The sequence below is a fragment of the Chiloscyllium plagiosum genome, unplaced genomic scaffold (genome assembly GCF_037043375.1).
Source record: "Chiloscyllium plagiosum isolate Xiang-an unplaced genomic scaffold, Cpla_swu_hap1 HiC_scaffold_7, whole genome shotgun sequence".
Lineage (NCBI taxonomy): Eukaryota > Metazoa > Chordata > Chondrichthyes > Orectolobiformes > Hemiscylliidae > Chiloscyllium > Chiloscyllium plagiosum.
Window position 1 is genome coordinate 17,116,561 of NW_028270145.1, and position 19,838 is coordinate 17,136,398.

Sequence of the window (19,838 nt, forward strand, 5' to 3'; positions counted from 1 at the left end):
GCTGCCACTACTGGATCACTGACATCTAAGAGGGAGAAGATATGAGAGAGCAAAGATAAGCTTGTGTATTTGCACTGGAGTGTGATTCTGTGAATGTACAGAATTTATGAAACACTCTACATTATGTAGGCTGTACAATGGAGCACCAAAAACTAAGGTACATATCTTTCAAGGAGCGTTCTGATTAAATGTTGGCATTTGCTCCTGAATCAATCTTCGCTTTAATTGGGTCTTGCCACATTGCCTCATACTGTTGAAATGGTGTATGAAATTAACAAGATGGAAAATTTGATCATCTTCTGAAATTGCCTTTCACTTGATTGAATCCGAATCCATTGATGTGTTTGCATTTGTTCATCATCTTACCACTTGCCTTGTCGCCAGTCTTCTGGTGTGAACCATCTCATTGGTCACCGATGTTTCATTCCAACATCTGGCTTGGCCTTTAAAACCAGATTTCCCTTGGCGCCATGTGCTTTACACTTATCAAAAAAAGATGGACAACAGGTGAGACAAACTGCATCTGTTACAGAGTTTGCTGGTGTACTTTGCTGATTGTCTGTATCGCAAATGTGTAATCACTGTTAGTCTGCCACTATGGTTTCATACTTACATCCATCCTCATGGACCCTGTAGATGTTATGACCCTTTATCTTGCCCAAAAGATCATTGCTAATGCCTTTAATTGTTGTAAAAGCGATGGGTAAGTCAATGAATTTCTCTGACAGTTTCTTGTTGGAAAGTTCGGTCACATCCTTTGCTGCAGCATCCTCCAATAAGCTTGGTCAAGAGCCTTTTGGGATTGCTGTCTGCATGTCACGAGTTGGAGTCTGTTAACCCTGGTCAAGAAATTTCCAACTCTTCTGAATCTTTCTGATTGTATAGAGAAAAGACTGGATGTGTTCATTCTTTAAAGTTGCTCCTTGGCAACACCAGGCAAAATTTGTAGAGTTATTTTCCAGAGATTATGTACCACTTGATCTATAAATAGAAATACATTCATTGCTCGAACTGTGCAATTCAGTTGGTGGATACACGCCCCATAATGAGATTTCTGTTATCAATGATTCAAATTTTAAAATGTTAAATTGTAACTTTAAGGCCTGTGTCTCTGGATTTGAGTCAATTAATTGTATTGTATGTTAAAAATGTTCCTTCTTTACTTGTTGTTCTGAGACAGTTTGCTATTTTTGTATTAACATTCATGAACAAAATGCTCTAGGCTCAGGGTTCACTGGGTTCCAGCTTAAAAAAAAGGCCTGCTGCTGATCTTTTACTTTTTATTGAAGCAACCTTAGAAATTATTTTGTCTGGAAAGGGCTTACATTTTGATCAAAACAAATTAGCTCTCTCTTGTTGATAGTTAATGCTGTATCTACAAATCAGTGCAGTTGTCTGTATTCACAAAAACAGATAGTACAAAATCTTTCCTTTTGACCAAATTCTCAGTTGTCTTTCTGGTGTTCAATTAGCTTTTCAAATATCTACCATCAATATATTGAAGCCTTTTGTAGACAGACATTGCTGTTACCCTGGTCAGAACTTGCCTCAAGCAGGATGGTTTTACTTGATATTCCACTGCTTGTGACAACTCCACTTCATAAGAAACTTGCCGTGGATATCCTGATATTGAAACTTCCAACAGATATTTATTACAGTAGCCCATTATATAGGAATACTATATTTCTCATGCAGTGCATTTGGACTAATATTGAACTATTATGTTACAACAGAGGACCATGCTTCCCGCAAAGTCCAAGTAATATGACCTAAGATGGAGGATAAGATCTTCATACTTTCAGATCACATGCTATGTGCAATGATGATATCATGAACATGTCTCTTAAGCATACACTGACATATTGATTGTGAGACAGATTATGTCAGCAGAGAAAGAAAACAGATGAATAGGAAGAAAAGGATTACTTGATATGGGAAACGAGACATAGGATCAAGAATAGAATCCCTACAGTGTAGAAGCAAGCCTTTCAGCCCATCAAGGCTACATCAACCACCCTCAATGAGCATCCCACCCAGACTCACCACATTACCCTATCCCTGTAACCCTGCATTCCCCATGGCTAACCCACCTAGCCTGCACATCCCTGAACACTATGGGCAATTTAGCATAGCCAATCCACCTAACCTGTACATCTTTAGACTGTAGGAGGAAACCAGACCACCCAAAGGAAACCCACGTCGACACGGGGGAATGTGCAAACTCGACACAGTCGCCTGAAGGTGGGATTGAACTTGGGTCCCTGATGTTGTAAAGCAGCAGTGCTAACCACCGAGCCACCGTGCTGATTTATGAAGAAAAATTATACTTTAAACTTGACATTTTGAAAATCTCTAAAACCAATTGACAACCTGCAGGAATAATACTTCGCCTTTTAATATGCTTAATTTCCGAGAGACAGGAATTGGTATTGCAGTTACAATTCTCACATTATTAAATAAAATTTGCATTATTAACAATGGGTCTAAAATCTCCGTGGTGCATTTAATGGCCAAATGACAATCAATTCCAGAAAATTATGTTTTTACAAAACTCTGAAGATTGAGAGTGGGAAAAAGAATAGATGATAACCAATAAGTTCCAGAGATTCACAAAATATGTATCCTCATCACTTGAACTAACAATGTAATTTATTCATCAGTAATGGTGTGCCATTATTTTTCCAATAAAATCTGAGCCAATAATGTGAGCCAGAGATAGACCATTTTCATGTGTTTACAGCAAGGTTAGCCTTGTAAACATTAGAGAACTGACATAGTTTGTGCAAATTATAGAAGATAATCTCCTCTCCTCTGTCAGTTGATTATTTCACATTCTGAGGAATAATTTCTGATCTCAGCAAATCTAAACACGGTGACGATACTGGGAGGAAGCTCTGCCCATATTACAGCCACTTGGCAGCAGCTTCCCCTGCCCAGGATCAAACTGAGTAAATATGAGTCAGTGTTTGATTGTGGTGGAGGCGCGAGAATATAAAGACTGAACGCAGCAAGGAAAGGACAGAGCAAGAGAGAGAAGCAGCTCCTTTACTCTGAGAAAAAGCCAGCTGATCACACAAGAGGCAGAATGAAAGCCTTCCTCCTCACCATTGCTGCAGTGCAGATTGTCCACTGCTCAGGTAGGTCCCAGAGAGAGAGAGCGGCTCCTCATCAAGCAACGAGTTATTGCCAATGAGGTTCACTCCCTCAGATATCACCGAGGTGGAAAAATAATTCGCTGAAGAGTTCTGGAATCTTTTGTACAACTTATCCTTTTCTCTATCGACAGGAATACCGAGCCCTAAGGATGCTCTGAGAGCATCTGTTATAAAACTGAACCAAATCACCGAGACCAGCAATCTGTGTGGGATAACCAGGAGAAGGGTGAAGGATGTAAGTGTGTCCTGGTCTCAGTCTGTTTCACTCTCTAAACTAGACGCAAATATTACTGAGTGGAGAGGGACATGGATCATGAAGCAGCATGTTATATTATACTTAGTATGATGGGTGAATTAGCTCAGAGTAAGAATATCAGATACAGTCAGACATTAATGAACTAATTTCTTCTCATTAGATTCATCGCACAGGGAAATTGTCTTACAGCATGGATATAGCATTCTCTGTGAAAGAAACCGTCTGCTCCAAGAATTCTGGACTGGAATTTGATGATCCCAGCTGTCACTTCTATCCCAAAAAGACTGCAGTAAGTTCTGAGTTACATTCTCACACTCAAATACTCATGTGTACAGAGTTCTATCATAGAAAAGTACATATTCCATCAAAATGTAATTTTAATCAATTCTGCTTTGACAGGAGAGAGGTTTGTGCAAAAGCCATGTTGAATATTTTGCCGATGAGGTTGCTGACATTGATGTTGAGTGTCGAGGGTTGAAGATGGTGGACAGCAACAGTGACTCATCAGAATCAAATGAAAACAGTATTGAGGTAACTTCACAATTATACATGTTAGGATAATGGGAGTTCTATTACTTCAGATAATTTGCAACATGTTTCATTGGTCTACAGTACTCTAAACATGTAAATATTAATATTTAAATACAGGTCGAAACCAAATCAAAAGAGAAATCAATTGAGAAGTCATCAAAAGTGAGTATAAACTAGGAATATTATCTTTTTTTGTTGTTGATTAGAATTTTCAAAAGATTGCGGAAAATATAATATGCAATAGTTGGAATGGAATGTGAGACTTCAATTTGATTTACTCTGAGATCCTTTGGGTTTGGGTTGGGAGTTTGATGCTGTCCCAAATACAGAGAAAGATGTTTTTCTTCCTTAAGGATGGTATCAGCTGAATATCCACAGGACTGGGCAGACACAAACAATGGCATTGGGAGAACAGTGTCTCACTACAATAGACAATATTTAATGATCTGTTCTGGAAGCAACCTGTAGATTCATCACAAAAGATCCCATCAGTGGAGATTCTAATGCTTCATTAGCTTATTCACCAATATCGCAGAGGAGAAAGTGAGGTCTGCAGATGCTGGAGATCAGAGCTGGAAATGTGTTGCTGGAAAAGCGCAGCAGGTCAGGCAGCATCCAGGAAATAGGAGAATCCTGAAGAAGGGCTTATGCCCGAAACGTCGATTCTCCTGTTCCCTGGATGCTGCCTGACCTGCTGCGCTTTTCCAGCAACACATTTCCATCACCAATATCGCAGGCATACCGGATTGATCGTTGCTGCACTGCAGAACAGGAGGTGTATGGTACGGGTCTCCCCACTCCATCATTGAGCCACCGATTCTCAACTCCAAAAGTTAAAGTTATAATCTAAAAGCTTTTGTTTGAAGATGATTCAAAAAATTGAGACTGTTTCCACAATCCCACATACATATGATTAAACTTTTCATTCTAGGTGAAAAAGCATTCAACAGAAACATCACTCGAAGACTCTCCCGACGTGAGTATATTGTGGCATTTATGAAAGTGACCTGACAAAATTAAACTGTTGAAACCTGCATTCAACTGCACCTCAACAGATTCTGAGGCAGAAACAAAAACAGAAATTGCTATAGAAGCTCAGGTCTGGCAGCATTTGTGGGGAGGAATCAGAGTTAACGTTTTGGGTTGAGTGACCCTTCCTCAGACCTGAGGCTGAGCTGAGCCTTCCCAGCTATTTCTGTTTTGTTCCTGATTTACAGCATCCACAGTTCTTTCAGTTTTTATTCAGATTCTGAGGCAGCTTAGTTTTATTCAATTAGGCACAGCTAAAGAATAGAAATGTAAAGATTACATTCTCATATTTATTGTTTAATAAATAATAACTCAAGTGATCCAGTGAAATTCTTGGTTGAAGGTAATTCCATTACTCAACATCATCGATTCCCTGTAGCAAACAGATAAATCTGAATATTTTAAAACTTTTTTTTATATACAGGAGCACGGCAAGTCAACAGACACATCATTCGATGTATCTTCAAATGTGAGTATAAACTGGAAAATTGTCTCAGACCATTTGCTCTCGGTCATGATCATCAACAATGATGAAACATTGAACTCAGTCCATCTATAAATGACCATTATCTTCATTCTGTTCATTTCAGGAACTCCATGATTCAAGAGCCCGGCACTAACCAGGAATAAAACTTCTGAAAAGCCGCACTTGGTGTCAACTCCAGACCTCATTCTGATTAACGAAGATCAGTTATTGTATTTTACTCGATCATATATTAAAGTAAGGGGACCTGAGGTTCCTACTTGTACATTTCATTGTTACTGGGATATTCTATAGTTTGTAAATGTTCTGTTCTTCATTGTATGTTGTTGTCTTGCATTCTGTGGATCATATTAAAATTGTAAAGAAAACATTTTCCGACATTGCTCCAAGTGTTGTTTCTCATTTCACTTATTGGATGGCAGTTTAGATGCACACAGCATTTTGGCCCAGATTTCAAATGGAGATTTTTCTCAATTAATATCTTAACTGAACGAGAAATTACATGCCAGGTATATGGCAAAGAATTCATTAAGCACTTGACAGGCGGTACATAAACATAAAGGGTGCAAGTGTGTGAGTGTGTATATTTGAAATGCTGAGGATGGAATTGTCGATTGGCAGGATAGTTAGAAGCAATGATTTCAGGGATTGATGGTACTGACGTGAATTTTCAAGAGATTGGCATTGGAAACAGAATTCTTTCTAATTTACACAAATAACTTTAAGTGTCTGTCACAACATAATTTGACAAATTTTAGTATTGAGAAGATTCAGCAATTGTAGTCAATAGGAGCCACTGGGAAGCTCTCCTTGATTGGAGTCATATCTAGTACAAATCGTTTGTTGGAGATGATCTACAAACTGTAACCTTACAGCCAGAATATCCTCCACTCTACAATTTTCATCAGACTGGCAGATCTGCCTGACTTCAATGAATAATGCAGGAGGGCATACCAGAAGCAGCACCAGACACAACCAAAAAATGAGGCGCGTTAATCCAGTGAAGCAACGACATGGGAATATGTGCGTGCCAATCTGTAGAAGCAGATAGAAAGAGTTAAGGGGCACCGTAACCAACAGTTCTGACCTAAGTTCTGTAGTCTCATCACAACCAGTCATAAATGGAGAAACTAAACAACTCATAGGGATAGAAGGCTCTGCAAATATCCCCATTCTCAATGATAGGGACCCATCCACATCAGGGCACAAGATAAGGCTGAAGCATTTGAAAGCATCTTCAGCCAGAAATATGAAGTAGATTATCCATCCCAGCCTACTCTTAGGGTCTCCAGCACGAAACATACCTACCTCCAGTCAATTTGATTCACTCCACATGATATCAAGAAATGACAGGAGGCTCTGGATCTGACACTACTCCACTAATAGTACTGAAGCCTTGGGCTTCAGACCTAGCTTTTCCAGAATAGCTACAATACTGGCATGTGATTGACAATATCAAAAATTACCCAGATATCTCCTGTCCACATAAAACATAACAAATCCATCTCAGCTAATTACTGTCCCACCAGTTTACACTTGATGGCCAGCATGGTGATGTAACTTATTGTCAATGTTGCTACCAAGCAACACTTACTTAGCGATAATTTACTCACAGATGTTCAATTTGCAATTTCCTAGGGCCGCTCAGCTCCTGACCTCATTAGAGGCTTGATATAAGGCTGGACAGAAGATCTGAACTCCAGAGAAAAGGTTCGAATGACTGCCCTCGACATTGATGTCACATTTGATCGAAAGTGGCATCAAAATGCTCTAGCAAAACTAGAGTCGGTGGGAATAAGGGAAAATCTCCCTGCTGGTTGCAGACAAAGGAAGATGACTGTGACTGTTGAAGATCAATCATCCATGTCCGAGGATTTCTCTGCAGGATTTCCTCAGGGTAGTGTCCTAGGTCCAACCACCTTCAACTGCTTCATCAATGACTTTCCCTCCATCATAAGGTTACAGTGAGGACATTCACTAATTATTGCACAATGTCTAACACCATTTGCAACACCTCAGATACTGAAGGCACAAGTATCTAAATGCAGCAAGTTCCAAACAACAGTTGATTCTGAGCTCATAAATGACTAGTAAAATTTATGCCTTACAAGTGCCAGAGAAAGAGAGAATCTAACTTTCTCTCTTTGACATTCAGTGGCATCACCATTGTAGAATCAACCACCAATCACGGGATTGTCATTGACCGAGATGCAAACTGTACCAACCAAATGAAACCTGTGGCTAAGAGACCAGTCAGAGGCAAGGAATTCTGAGGCGAGTGACTCACCTCCTGATCCTAATTGACTTCCCACTATCTACAGGCACAAATCAGAAGTGTGATTGAATATTATCTGTTTGCCTCGATGGGTGCAGCTCCAGCAACACCCGCCTGATTGAAACCCATCCACCATCTTCAACATTCACTCCCTCCACCATTGACAGTACTGTGGACCAAATACAACATGCAATGCAGTAACTTACAAAGACTATTTTGACAACATCTTCCATTCAGCCCATCAAATCTGCTCAAACCATTCAATGAGATCATGACTAATGAGATAGCCCTCAACTCCACTTTCCTTTCTTTACCCTATAACCCTTGAATGCCTTAATGATTAAAAATCTGTCTGTCTCAGCCTCAAGTAGTCTTAATGAACCAGCCTCACCAGCATTTGTGGGAAATAATTCCACAGATTTAGTACCCTCAAAGAAGATCAATTTGCTTAGTTCTGTTTTAAATAGGCAACCCTTTACTCTGAGATTATGCTCGCTCATTGTGGACTCTTCCACAAGGGGAAACAACCTCCCAGCATTTCTTCTTTCAAATTCTCCAGGGATGTTATATGTTTCAACAAGGTCACCTCACATTCTTCGAGAAGAGTCTAAGGTGGAGGCCATTTGGGTTGGGGGGGAGGGTGGTGGTGGTTGACAACATTCCAGATAAACTGGAGTGTGAATGAATTTTTGGATTTACTTTACTATACTCAGACCCTGATTGTAAAGCAGATATGGACAGCCAATTAATTTAACTTTAAGAGGATCAGGACAAACCAAATCTCAAATTATAGGCAGAGACCGGACCAGGCTATAGATCACAATTTCATGGTAAAGACTGTTATCTTTACACCACATCAACAAGCACTCCACTTCTTTTATGTATTCTGTCTCAACATTTTTGGAAACCAGCCACAGATGAACCAGTACCTGCAAGTACATCTGGGAAAAATAAACAAGAGTGAAGTTCACAAGTGATCTTGGAGGAACCTGTCTGGGAGAGGTCACAGCACAGAAGCAGAGAAGTGGATTTTAAGCATGGCCTTAAAATAAGTCTACAGTAGTGAGTAGAGTGGGTTCTTTCTTGATTATATGTTTTGTTGAGATATGTCTCTTGATTAAACTTAAAATATAAGCCATTAGTATTAATTTAACCTGGGGCAGTGTTTTGTAAAGGAATAAGACAGTGCTATTTTCTGGGTCTGTAGATTGAAAGAAGCAAATGTGGTCCTTAGCACAGTGATATGCTCTGCTTGTCGGATGTGGGAGTTTATGGAGAGTTTACGGGTTACTGAGGATTATATCCGCAATAAATGCTGTTGGTTGTGAATCCTATCAGATCAAATGGATCAGTTGGAGAGGCAGTTAGAGGCAATGAGGAAGTTACAAGAGCAAGGAGATGTGATGGATGGCAGTTATAGGAATAAGGGAAAGTCTCAGATACAGTCACATAGATGGGTTAACTCCAGGAAAGGTAAGAGAGGTCGGCAGGTAGTGTAGGAGTCTGCTGTGGCTATCTCTATTTCAAACAAGTATGCTGTTTTGAAAAAATGTAGGGGGTGATGGATTCTCAGGGGAATGTAGCAGGAACTGCCAAGTTTCTGGTATTGAGACTGGCTCTAATGCAATGAGGGGTACTTCGGGTTCCAAGCGATCGATTGTGTTAGAGGACTCTCTAGTCCGAGGTGTAGACAGATGTGTGGCCAACAGGGAAAAATTAGAATAGTGCGTTGCTTCCCTGGTGCCAGGATCAAGGATGCCTCAGAGAGGGTGCAGAATGTTCTCAAGGGGGAGAGTGGCCAGCAGGAGGTCATTGTCAACATTGGAACCAATGACATAGGAAGGGAAAAGGATGAGATTCTGAAGGGAGATTACAGAGAGTTAGGTGGGAATTAAAAAAAGAGGTCCTCGAGAGTAGTAACATCTGGATTACTCCTGATGCTACAAGCTGGTGAGAGGGCAGGAAGAGTAGGAGAGAGTAGATGAATGCATGGCTGAGGAGCTGGTGTATGGTAGAAGGATTCACATTTATGTTCATTGGAAGCTGTTTTGGGGCAGGAGTGACCTGTACAAGAAGGACAGATTGTACCTAAATTGGAAGGGAAATAATATACTGGCAGGGAAATTTGCTACAGCTGCTTGGGAGGATGTAAAGTAGTAAGGTAGTAGGAAGGGGTTGGGACCCAGGGAGATAGTGAGGAAAGATTTCAATCTGAGACTGGTACAGTTGAGAACAAAGGTGATTCAAACAGTCAGTGCAGGCAGGGACAAAGCAGAGAACAAAGTATGACTGATCGATTAAACTGCATTTATTTCAATGCAAGAGGCCTAACAGGGAAGGCAGATGAACTCAGGGCATGGTTAGGAACATGGGACTGGGATATCTTAGCAATTACAGAAACATGGCTCAGGGATGGGCAGGACTGGCAGCTTAATGTTCCAGGATACAAATGCTACAGGAAGGATAGAAAGGGAGGCAAGAGAGGAAGGGGTATGTAGTGCTTTTGATAAGGGATAGCATTACAGCTGTGCTGAGGGAGAATATTCCCGGAAATACATCCATGGACGTTATTTGGGTGGAAGTGACAAATAAGAAAGGGATGATCACCTTACTGGGATTGTATTATAGACCTCCTAATAGTCAGAGGGAAACTGAGAAAAAAATTTGTAAGGAGATCTGTTATCTGTAAGAATATTAGGGTGATTATGGTAGGGGATTTTAACTTTCCAATCATAGACTGGGACTGCCATAGTGTTAAGGGCTTAGATGTGAGGAATTTATTCAGTGTGTCAAGAAAAGTTTCTGATTCAGTATGTGGATGTACCTACTAGAGAAAGTGCAAAACCTGACCTACTCTTGGGAAATAAGGCAGGGCAGGTGACTGAGGTGTCAGTGGGCGAGCACTTTGGGGCCAGCGACCATAATTCTATTAGTTTTAAAATAGTGATGGAAAAAGATAGACCAGATCTAAAAGTTGAAGTTCTAAATTGGAGGAAGGCCAATTTTGATGGAATGAGGCAAGAACTTTCAAAAGCTGATCAGGCACAGACGTCTGCAGGTAAAGGGATGGCTGGAAAATGGGAAGCCTTCAGAAATGAGATAACCAGAGTCCAGAGAAAGTATATTCCTGTCAGGGTGAAAGGGAAGGCTGGTAGGTATAGGGAATGCTGGATGACTGAAGAAATTGAGGGTTTGGTTAAGATAAAGAAGGAAGCATATGTCAGGTATAAACAGGATAGATCGCGTGAATCCTTAGAAGAGTATAAAGGCAGTAGGAGTATACTTAAGAGACAAATCAGGAGGGCAAAAAGGGACATGAGATAGCTTTGGCAAATAGAGTTCAGGAGAATCCAAAGAGATTTTACAAATGCGTTAAGGAAAAAGGGTAACTAAGGAGAGAATAGTGCCCCTCAAAGATCAGCAAGGCGGCCTTTATGTGGAGCTGCAGGAGATGGGGCAGATACTAAACGAGTATTTTGCATCAGTATTTACTGTGGAAAAGGATGTGGAAGATATAGAATGCAGGGAAATAGATGGTGACATCTTGCAAAATGTCCATATTACAGAGGAGGAAGTGCTGGTTATCTTGAAACGCATGAAAGTGGATAAATCCTCAGGACCTGATCAGGTGTACCCTAGAACTCTGTGGGAAGCTAGGGCAGTGATTGCTGGGCCTCTTGCTGAGATATTTGTATCATCAATAGTCACAGGTGAGATGCTGGAAGACTGGAGGTTGGCAAACGTGGTTCCATCGCTTAAGAAAGGTGTAAGGACAAGCCAGGGAACTATAGACTGGTCAGCCTGACATTGGTGGTGGGCAAGTTGTTGGAGGGAATCCTGAGGGACAGGATGTACATGTATTTGGAAAGGTAAGCACTGATTAGGGATAGTCAGCATGCCTTTGTGCGTGGGAAATCATGTCTCACAAACTTGATTAAGGTTTTTGAAGAAGTAACAAAGAAGATTGATGATCTATACAGTAGATGTGATCTATATGGACTTCAGTAAGACGTACGACAAGGTTTCCCATGGGAGTCTGGTGAGCAAGGTTAGATCTCATGGAACTCACCATTTGGCTACAGAACTGGCTCAAAGGTAGAAGACAGAGGGTGGTGGTGGAGGGTTGTTTTTCAGACTGGAGGCCTGTGACCAGTGGAGTGCCACAAGGATCAGTGCTGGATCCACTATTTTTCATCATTTATATAAATTATTTGGATGTGCACATCAGAGATATAGTTATTAAGTTTGCTGATGACACCAAAATTGGAGGTGTAGGAGGCGAAGAAGATTACTCCAGATTACAACAGGATCTGGACCAGATGGGCCAATGGGCTGAGAAGTGACAGATGGAATTTAATTTAGACAAATGTGAGGTGCTGCATTCTGGGGACGTAAATCTTAGCAGGACTTACACACTTAATGGTAAGGTCCTAGGGAGTGTTGCTGAACAAAGAGACCTTGGAATACAGGTTCATAGCTCCTTGAAAGTGGAGTCGCAGTTGGATAGGATAGTGAAGGCGGCATTTGGTATGCTTTCCTTTATTGGTCAGAGTATTGAATACAGGAATTGGGAGGTCATGGTGCAGCTGTATAGGACATTGGTTAGGCCACTGTTGGAATATTGCGTGCAATTCTGGACTCCTTCCAATCGGAAAGATTTTGTAAAACTTGAAAGGGTTCAGAAAAGATTTACAAGGATATTGCCAGGATTGGAGGATTTCAGCTATAGGGAGAGGCTGAATTGGCTGTGGCTGTTTTCCCTGGAGCATCGGAGGCTCTGGGGTAACCTCACAGAGATTTATAAAATCATGAGGGGCATGGATAGGGTAAGTAGACAAAGTATTTTCCCTGGGGTCATGGAGTCCAGAACTAGAGGGCATAGGTTTAGGGTGAGAGGTGAAAGATATAAAAGAGACCTAAGGGGCAATGTTTTCACTGAGAGGATGGCACGTATATGGAATGATCTGCCTGTGGAAGTGGTGGAGGCTGGTACAATTGCAACATTTAAAAGGCATCTAGATGGGTATATGAACAGGAAGGGTTTGTAGGGAAATGGGCCAGGTGCTGGCAGGTGGGACTAGATTGGGTTGGGATATCTGGTCGGCATGGACGGGTTGGACCGAAGAGTCTGTTTCCATGCTGTACATCTCTCTGACTCTATGACTCTAAGTGCCTCTCCAAGCCACATGTCAACCTGATTTGGAGCTATATCACTGCTTCTTTACTGTCATTGGGTCAAAATTCTAGAACTCCCTTCCTAATAGCACAGTGGTCATATTTATACACTGTCTCTTATACCATGGAATAGCCAGCAATGCCCACAATCCCTGAAAGGACGAAAAAATGCTTGCATTAATATTGTTAGTAGCTTCTGTCCATGCTTAATTATTTATCTGGAAAGTTTGCATGGTTCTTTTATTTACTATTTATTATTGTCACATGTACCTAGGTGCAATGAACAGGTTTGTTTTGTGTGCTGTACAGGCAGATCCTACCGCACAAAAAGTGTCTAAGGGTAATAGAACAGAGCAAGGAATACAATGTTATGGCTGCAGAGAAGGTGCAAGAAGAGTGAAATCAACATTATGCTTGAAATTTCAGAGGTACTGTCAGAAATCTGATAACAGTGGGGAAGAAGCTGTTCATGAATCTATTGGCATCTGCGTTTAAGCTTTTGTGTCTTCTGCCCAATGGTAGAGGTTGAAGGAGATCCTAACCAGGGTGGGAGGGGTCGTTTATTATATTGGCTGCCTTTCCCAGGCAGCAAGAAGTGTAGATGGACTCAATGCATGGAGGTTTGGACTGCGTGATGGACTGGGCTGTGTTCACAACTCTCTGTAGTTCCTTATGTTCCTGGGAGGAGTAGTTGCAATACCAAGCTGTGATGCATCTAGATAGAAAGCTTTCTATGGTACATGTCTAAAAATTGGTAAGGATCTTTATGGACATTCCAAATTTCCTTAGCCTTCTGAAATTACATCAATATGGGTGGACCAGGGCTGATTGCCCCACCTAGGAACTTGACGCTCTCGACCATCTCCATTTCAACTCCATTGATGTAGATAGGGTGGGCCCTCCACTTTGCTTCCTGATGTCCATGACCAGCTCTTTCGTTTTGCTGACATTGAGGGAGGGATTGTTATCTTTACAGTACACCACCAAGCACTCTCTCTTTCCTCTATTCTGACTCATCATTATTTGAGATTTAGCCTATAATGATGGTATTGTCAGTGAACTTGCAAATGGAGTTAGAACAAAGTTTGCCCACACAGACATGAATGTAATTGCTGTATAGTAAGGTGCTGAGTACACAGCATTGCAGGATGCCGGAGTTGTGGAGGAGTGATTGTTGCCTATTCTCGTTGATTGTGGTCAGTGGGTCAGGAAGTGGAGGATCCAGTTGCAGAGTGCAGAGTCTTAGTCTCAGAGTCTGGAGATTAGTTTGGTTGGACTTATAGTGTCAACAGTGGAGCTGCAGTCACTGGGTAGGAGCTTGACATAGGTTTGCTTGTTATCCAGATGTTCAAGAGATGAATGTAGAGCTAGGGACATGGCGTCTGCTGTGGACCTCTTGTGACAGTAGGCGAATTGCAAGGGATCAAGACAGGCTGAGAGGCTAGAGTTGATATGAGCCATGATTAACCTCTTGAAACTCCCAGGGCCACTGGGTGGCAATCATTGAGGCACACTGCATGAGTTTTCTTTGGTTCCTGGATGACAGTGGTCTTCTTGAAGAGGACTTCCGATCATAGTAAGGAAAGGTTAAAGATGTCAGCGAATACTCCTGCCAGCTGGTATGCACAGGATCTGAGTGCATGGCTGGAGACTCTGCCTGGGCCCTCGTTTTCTGTGGGTTCACTCTCAAAAAGGCCGACCTGGCGCTTGCAGCAGTGACTGTGGGAACAGATACACTGAGGCTGCTGGGGCAGCTGACACCGTTTCACTGACCTTTTGTTCGAAATGAGTGCAAAATGCATTGAGCACATCAGGGAGGGATATGTATTTGTCTGTTATTCTGTTCTGCTTCACTTTGTAGCCCGTTACGTCATGCTGACCAGGCCAACCTTCACTCATGTTATTGATTGCCCTTGAGAAGGTGGTGCTGAGCTTTAACCACTGAGATCCATGTGATGTACATGGCCAATATACATTGCCCAGCCTTCATTACCCTTGGGAAGCTTTACTGCCCTCCTCTGTGTCAGCAGTCCATGTGGTATGCGTATACACACATTTCAGAACCTCTGAAGAAAGGACTTGAAATATTAACAATGTTTTCTCTCCACAGATGCTGCCAGACTTGCAACAATTTCTGTTTTTGTTACCGGTTTACTAATGCCTTGCACAGTTGCAGCTCAACTTCCCTACTTTTATACTCTGTTTCTTTCACAATATATGCCAAAATTTCATTCATCTTTCTTATAATCCATCATATCTGCATATTGGCTTTCTGTAATTCATGCATGAAGACACCCAGGTCTCTCTGCACCAAAGCAGTCTGAAAATTTCCCTCCATTTAGATAACAAGTTGCCTTTTTATTCCTTCAACCAAAATGGATAACGTCACATTTATCCACATTGAACTTCATTGGTCAAATTTTGGCCCATTCACCTAACTAATATATCTTTATGTAATTTTTTATTTCTTCATTGCAACTCACTTTTCAACTTACTTCAGTGCCATTTACAAATCTGGCTATAGTACTTTCTAGGAGAAAGTGAGGACTGCAGATGCTGGAGATCAGAGCTGAAAAATGTGTTGCTGGAAAAGCGCAGCAGGTCAGGCAGCATCCAAGGAACAGGAGAATCGACGTTTTTGGGCATAAGCCCTTCTTCAGTACTTTCTAAATCTGCATCCAAGTCATTATCAGAGCTTCTAAATAGTTGGGGCCCATCTTTCCAAACAATTACATCTTGCCAACCAGAAAAAGAGCAATTTATCCCGACCCTCTGCTTTCTGTTATAAAATCAGAAATTGCTGAAAACCTCAGCAGGTCTGGTAGCATTCATGGACAGAAAGCAAAGTTAACATTTCGAATTCAGTCACCTTTTTTGTTGGTTAGGTAATCTCTACACAAGCTAATAAATTACCCCTAACACTCTGGAAGCACACTGTGCTGGACTACACTAGAACCCTTTAATATCCAAAAAACACACATGGACATGAGTACATAAGGAAGACAGATTAGTCATTACTTACCCTAAGTTACAGCCTGGTATTTCATAATTACCATGTATCACAGTACTTACTATTAATGTATAATAAGTTGTGGTTCTTTGAAGATGAAAGCTTAAGACAGTTCTTTGCCTTCACCTTGATGAGTCCATAAAGAACACACTCTCATAGTGCGGCATTAGACCACAGAATAAAAGACAAACTGCATGTTTGGAAGCTGACAGTTCCTTCTAATTTGTTACCAGATGAATTTATGAAGAAATGCTACAAATGTTACACAGGTCACGTCTTCTTTGAACTTTTCACTCATTTCTGGTCACTCAGTTAAGGCATTCAAACCCCAGAATCTGTGGGAGAGAACAGTCACTAAAACGATCCTTCATGCTGGGGAAATTAACGATGAGGAGAAAGTTTCCAACCCTGAAGGAGATATGACTGAGGTACAAAATTATAGTGATAAGCAAGGCAGCATTTGGCATGTTAAAAGTAAAATTTTAAATATAGACAAAAACAGCACACGGTTAAGACAAATGGACATGCTCAGTTCTGACTGCTTCATTTACAACAACAGGACAACAGTAAGTTGTTATCAGTAGTGGTTTGAATTTTTATCCATGATTGTAAAGGTTCGTAGATGTGGAAATCCTTTTATATTGTAATAAACTCTTCACGGTCACATCTTCGTATGCTTTCTGACAAACCTGAGTTCTTTCTAGCTCCTCTTTCCATGAGACAATTACACAGAGGAACGGGAGAGCTCAGCAGTCACTTCTTCCAATCCTTGCTAACATACTCACTCTGAGCTGCCACCAAGTGGGGAAACAAAGAACTGCCAAATCAGAAAAACAGTCGCATTGCGTGATGTTAAAATTCTGCCCTTCTAATACTCAGTGAGACGGTAGGAGAAGCTCAGTGTCACCCTCAAAACCCTTCTTCCAATCTCATAATGCAAAAAAAGTCACAGTGCCCGAAACAGACTTCTCTCACCAAACCCTTGCTGTTTTCTTTGCTCACTTCAAACAAATCATTACTGACAGTCACTGTGACTTCAAAAGAAAACAGACACTCAAAACGCAGTCGAACAGACCTGGAAAAACACAGAAATAAAACCAAGAATTCCAAGATGCTAAAAATCTGAAACAAATAACAAGAACACGTGGAGAAACTCAGCAGGCCTGGCAGCATCTGCGGAGAAAAAGCAGAGTAAATCCAGTGACCCTTCTTCAGAACAGTAATTTCTCTTGGTTGCTGGAGAAACACAGCATAGATTATCAAATAATTTAATGATTAACAAACTATGACTAAAGTTGCAGTTTGGCAGGAAGGTTTTGGTGCAGTGGTAATGTCACTAGGCAGTATGGGTTCAAACCCCACTCCTAACAGATTATGAAACTTGAATTTATTTTGGAAAGCTAGCTTAATTGTTGTTAAAACAACATTAATATACTTGATCATTAATATACTTGAAAGAAATTTTGTTTATGCATAATTCCACCACACAGCATTGTGACTGATTCTTAATTGCCCTCCCAACAATTAAGGATGGGCAATTAAATGATGCCTCCATCCCATCATTAATTTAGGAAAATTTTCCTTGCAATAGACAATGGATTTGGTATAAATTGATTGCATTGTTGAATTTCTATACACGATTATGCAAAAAGCCGAATTATTATGTCTGAGTAAGCAATGAAAATAGCTTGACAATATCTAGTCATCAAAAAAGAAATATCTTCTCAAAATCAATCATAAGTAAGAGCACAATATGGAAAATCGATGATGTATGAATGAATTCTGTTTGATTTGCCCCCTGGTGTTGGGTTTCAGCATCTGCGCAGCAGAAACGTGCAATTCAAACTTAGAGAAATCAGCCTTGAGGACCAGAATCATCAGTAAAGGAGCAATTCCAACCTGCTTTTGATGTTATTCATGCAATCGTCAGAAGTCTTGCTTGACTATAACATCTAATCTAGAAGAATAGCAGATCAGTTTTTATATTATCAAGTTTCAGGGAGTGTAAAATTTTTCTCCCTCTTCACAATGCTCCTGGACCTTCAGATTATCACCATCACATGGTATTCGGAGTTGGTGATGGAGATATTATAAATATTTTTCTGCAGGACCTGCTCACTGTTTATTACCCTGAACTGATATTTGTCATCTCCACACCTCACATCACTCAGTCTCGTCCTTTCCCCTTCTCCACAGGGACTGAGACCTACACACAGCCCCCAACAAGTGGGCAGGACGGAAGGCATGACCACAGAGGCCTCTACAACAGTCAATAAGCCCTCAGTCCAAAACAACTCTCTGCATGGAGCACCTACGCTTGCAGATGACTGGCCTCTGCTTTCAGTGATGAGGAAGCTGGAACAGGTTCTGCTCGCTGTCAATGTTTCCTTCTCAAAATATTGCACTCAACTGACATCAGTGATCCTTACACACACACGCAAAATAAATTTCAATCACATCACCGCGTGGGCAGCTAGACTGAAATAATTGAAAGAATTTGGACTCGATCCTCCAACCTCGAGCACTGATTTAATACATGACACCATGGCACGTGTACTTCAGGGGTTTACCACAGCACTGATAGTTTTGGCATAAGGTGATAAACAACGTGAATGGCTCCAGTGTTGCCCTCCCAACAACAACAACAGCAACATGACATAATGTATTCAACCAGCATTCCAGAAGAAAACATTCCAAACATTTTCTAGCAATGCAATCAGACAGAAATCAGCAATTTGTTAACTAACCCCAGCGATGGACGTTAGTGACTCTCAGATTTTAACTCTTCCTGAAACTTTTTTCTGTGCCTTGACCATTGTAATTCTGGAATTTAACAGGAAATGAGGAAACAGATCCTTTAAGACTTCAAAGAATGTTGAGCAACACAGAGCAGAGGAAACTCCATTTTGCGTGTAATTATTCTGTTGTGTCTTCCTGTGCTGATATGCACAGGACATGTCTCTGATACCTGAAAGGAGATGCCCAAAACAGCTCAACGCCTGTGCTACCTATAGTGAACACAACTATAGAAGCTGATCATTGGGTCGATCTACAAACACTGTGGAATATCAAATGGACGGCAACTCTTGTCTATATAAATATCATCAGAACTTTAATTTAATCTGCATTAATGGCCTAGTAGTAAGAGGTTCAGCCTGAGATTGTACTGAGGCACACAGAGCAGGAGTGGTCAACTTCAATGTCTGCCTCGTGCTTGGTTTCAGCTACAGTTTGAAGGGGGACAACTGGATTCTTCATTCCTGGGACTGTGCAAGGATTGGACACAATCAGGATTCTCGAACTTAGTAGGCACCTGGAGATGCTGGCGGCATTAAGTCAACGTGTGTATCTACGCTGGACTCCATAGTGAAATGGCCAGTTAACAATTGCTTTTTCCCCACAGGCAATGGGCACAGCAAGGTCAAAGGTCAGCCACTGTCAACATGGCGCTAAATCCCATCAAAGAAATAGTTAGAAGGTGTATCTGTTCTGTAAGATATTGGATCTGAAGGGATTAATGCTCATGTCACTTTGGCTGTACCTATTCTACTGAGTTTATGCATTGTTGATGGAGACAAAGAGGTCTACATTAGCTTTTGGAGGGAGCAGATGTATCTGTAGTAACTCCCTAAGATCCTGGTAATTATGCCTGATCAAATGTAATTGTACTTACTGCTATCATGCAATTGTCATTGTTGTTATCTAAGAGTAATGATTCTTCTGTCACTTTTCTATGATGGCATAATCTCCATCACTAATGTTTAGATAATCCCAAGACAATGTGAAGAGAAGGGAGAATGAGTGGCACCAACCCTTACTGTCAGAAGTTGCAAATCCTACAAAGCATCAGGAGTGGTCATCTGGGAAAATATCTCATTGTGGTAGTAGTGACGATTTCCTCCACCCACACTGCCAGCAGCACG

At 41.1% G+C, this 19,838-nt stretch overlaps 1 protein-coding gene across 1 annotated transcript; it reads left to right on the forward strand.

The window, feature by feature from the left end:
- Positions 1-3,045: 3,045 nt before the first annotated feature.
- On the forward strand, positions 3,046-5,818 carry LOC122551990 (secreted phosphoprotein 24-like). Its single transcript, XM_087988594.1, has 8 exons — positions 3,046-3,137; positions 3,287-3,390; positions 3,572-3,700; positions 3,811-3,942; positions 4,060-4,104; positions 4,874-4,918; positions 5,396-5,440; positions 5,562-5,818. Exons 1-8 carry the CDS (start codon positions 3,086-3,088, stop codon positions 5,589-5,591), a joined length of 582 nt encoding a protein of 193 aa, XP_087844720.1. The 5' UTR covers positions 3,046-3,085; the 3' UTR covers positions 5,592-5,818.
- Positions 5,819-19,838: the final 14,020 nt, after the last annotated feature.

Excerpts from the sequence above, each read along its gene's own strand:
- LOC122551990 (XM_087988594.1), top strand. The coding sequence starts at position 3,086 with ATGAAAGCCTTCCTCCTCACCATTGCTGCAGTGCAGATTGTCCACTGC. Across the intron at positions 3,391-3,571 it reads CCAGGAGAAGGGTGAAGGAT|ATTCATCGCACAGGGAAATT; the intron begins GTAAGTGTGTCC and ends TCTTCTCATTAG. Across the intron at positions 4,105-4,873 it reads CAATTGAGAAGTCATCAAAA|GTGAAAAAGCATTCAACAGA; the intron begins GTGAGTATAAAC and ends TTTTCATTCTAG.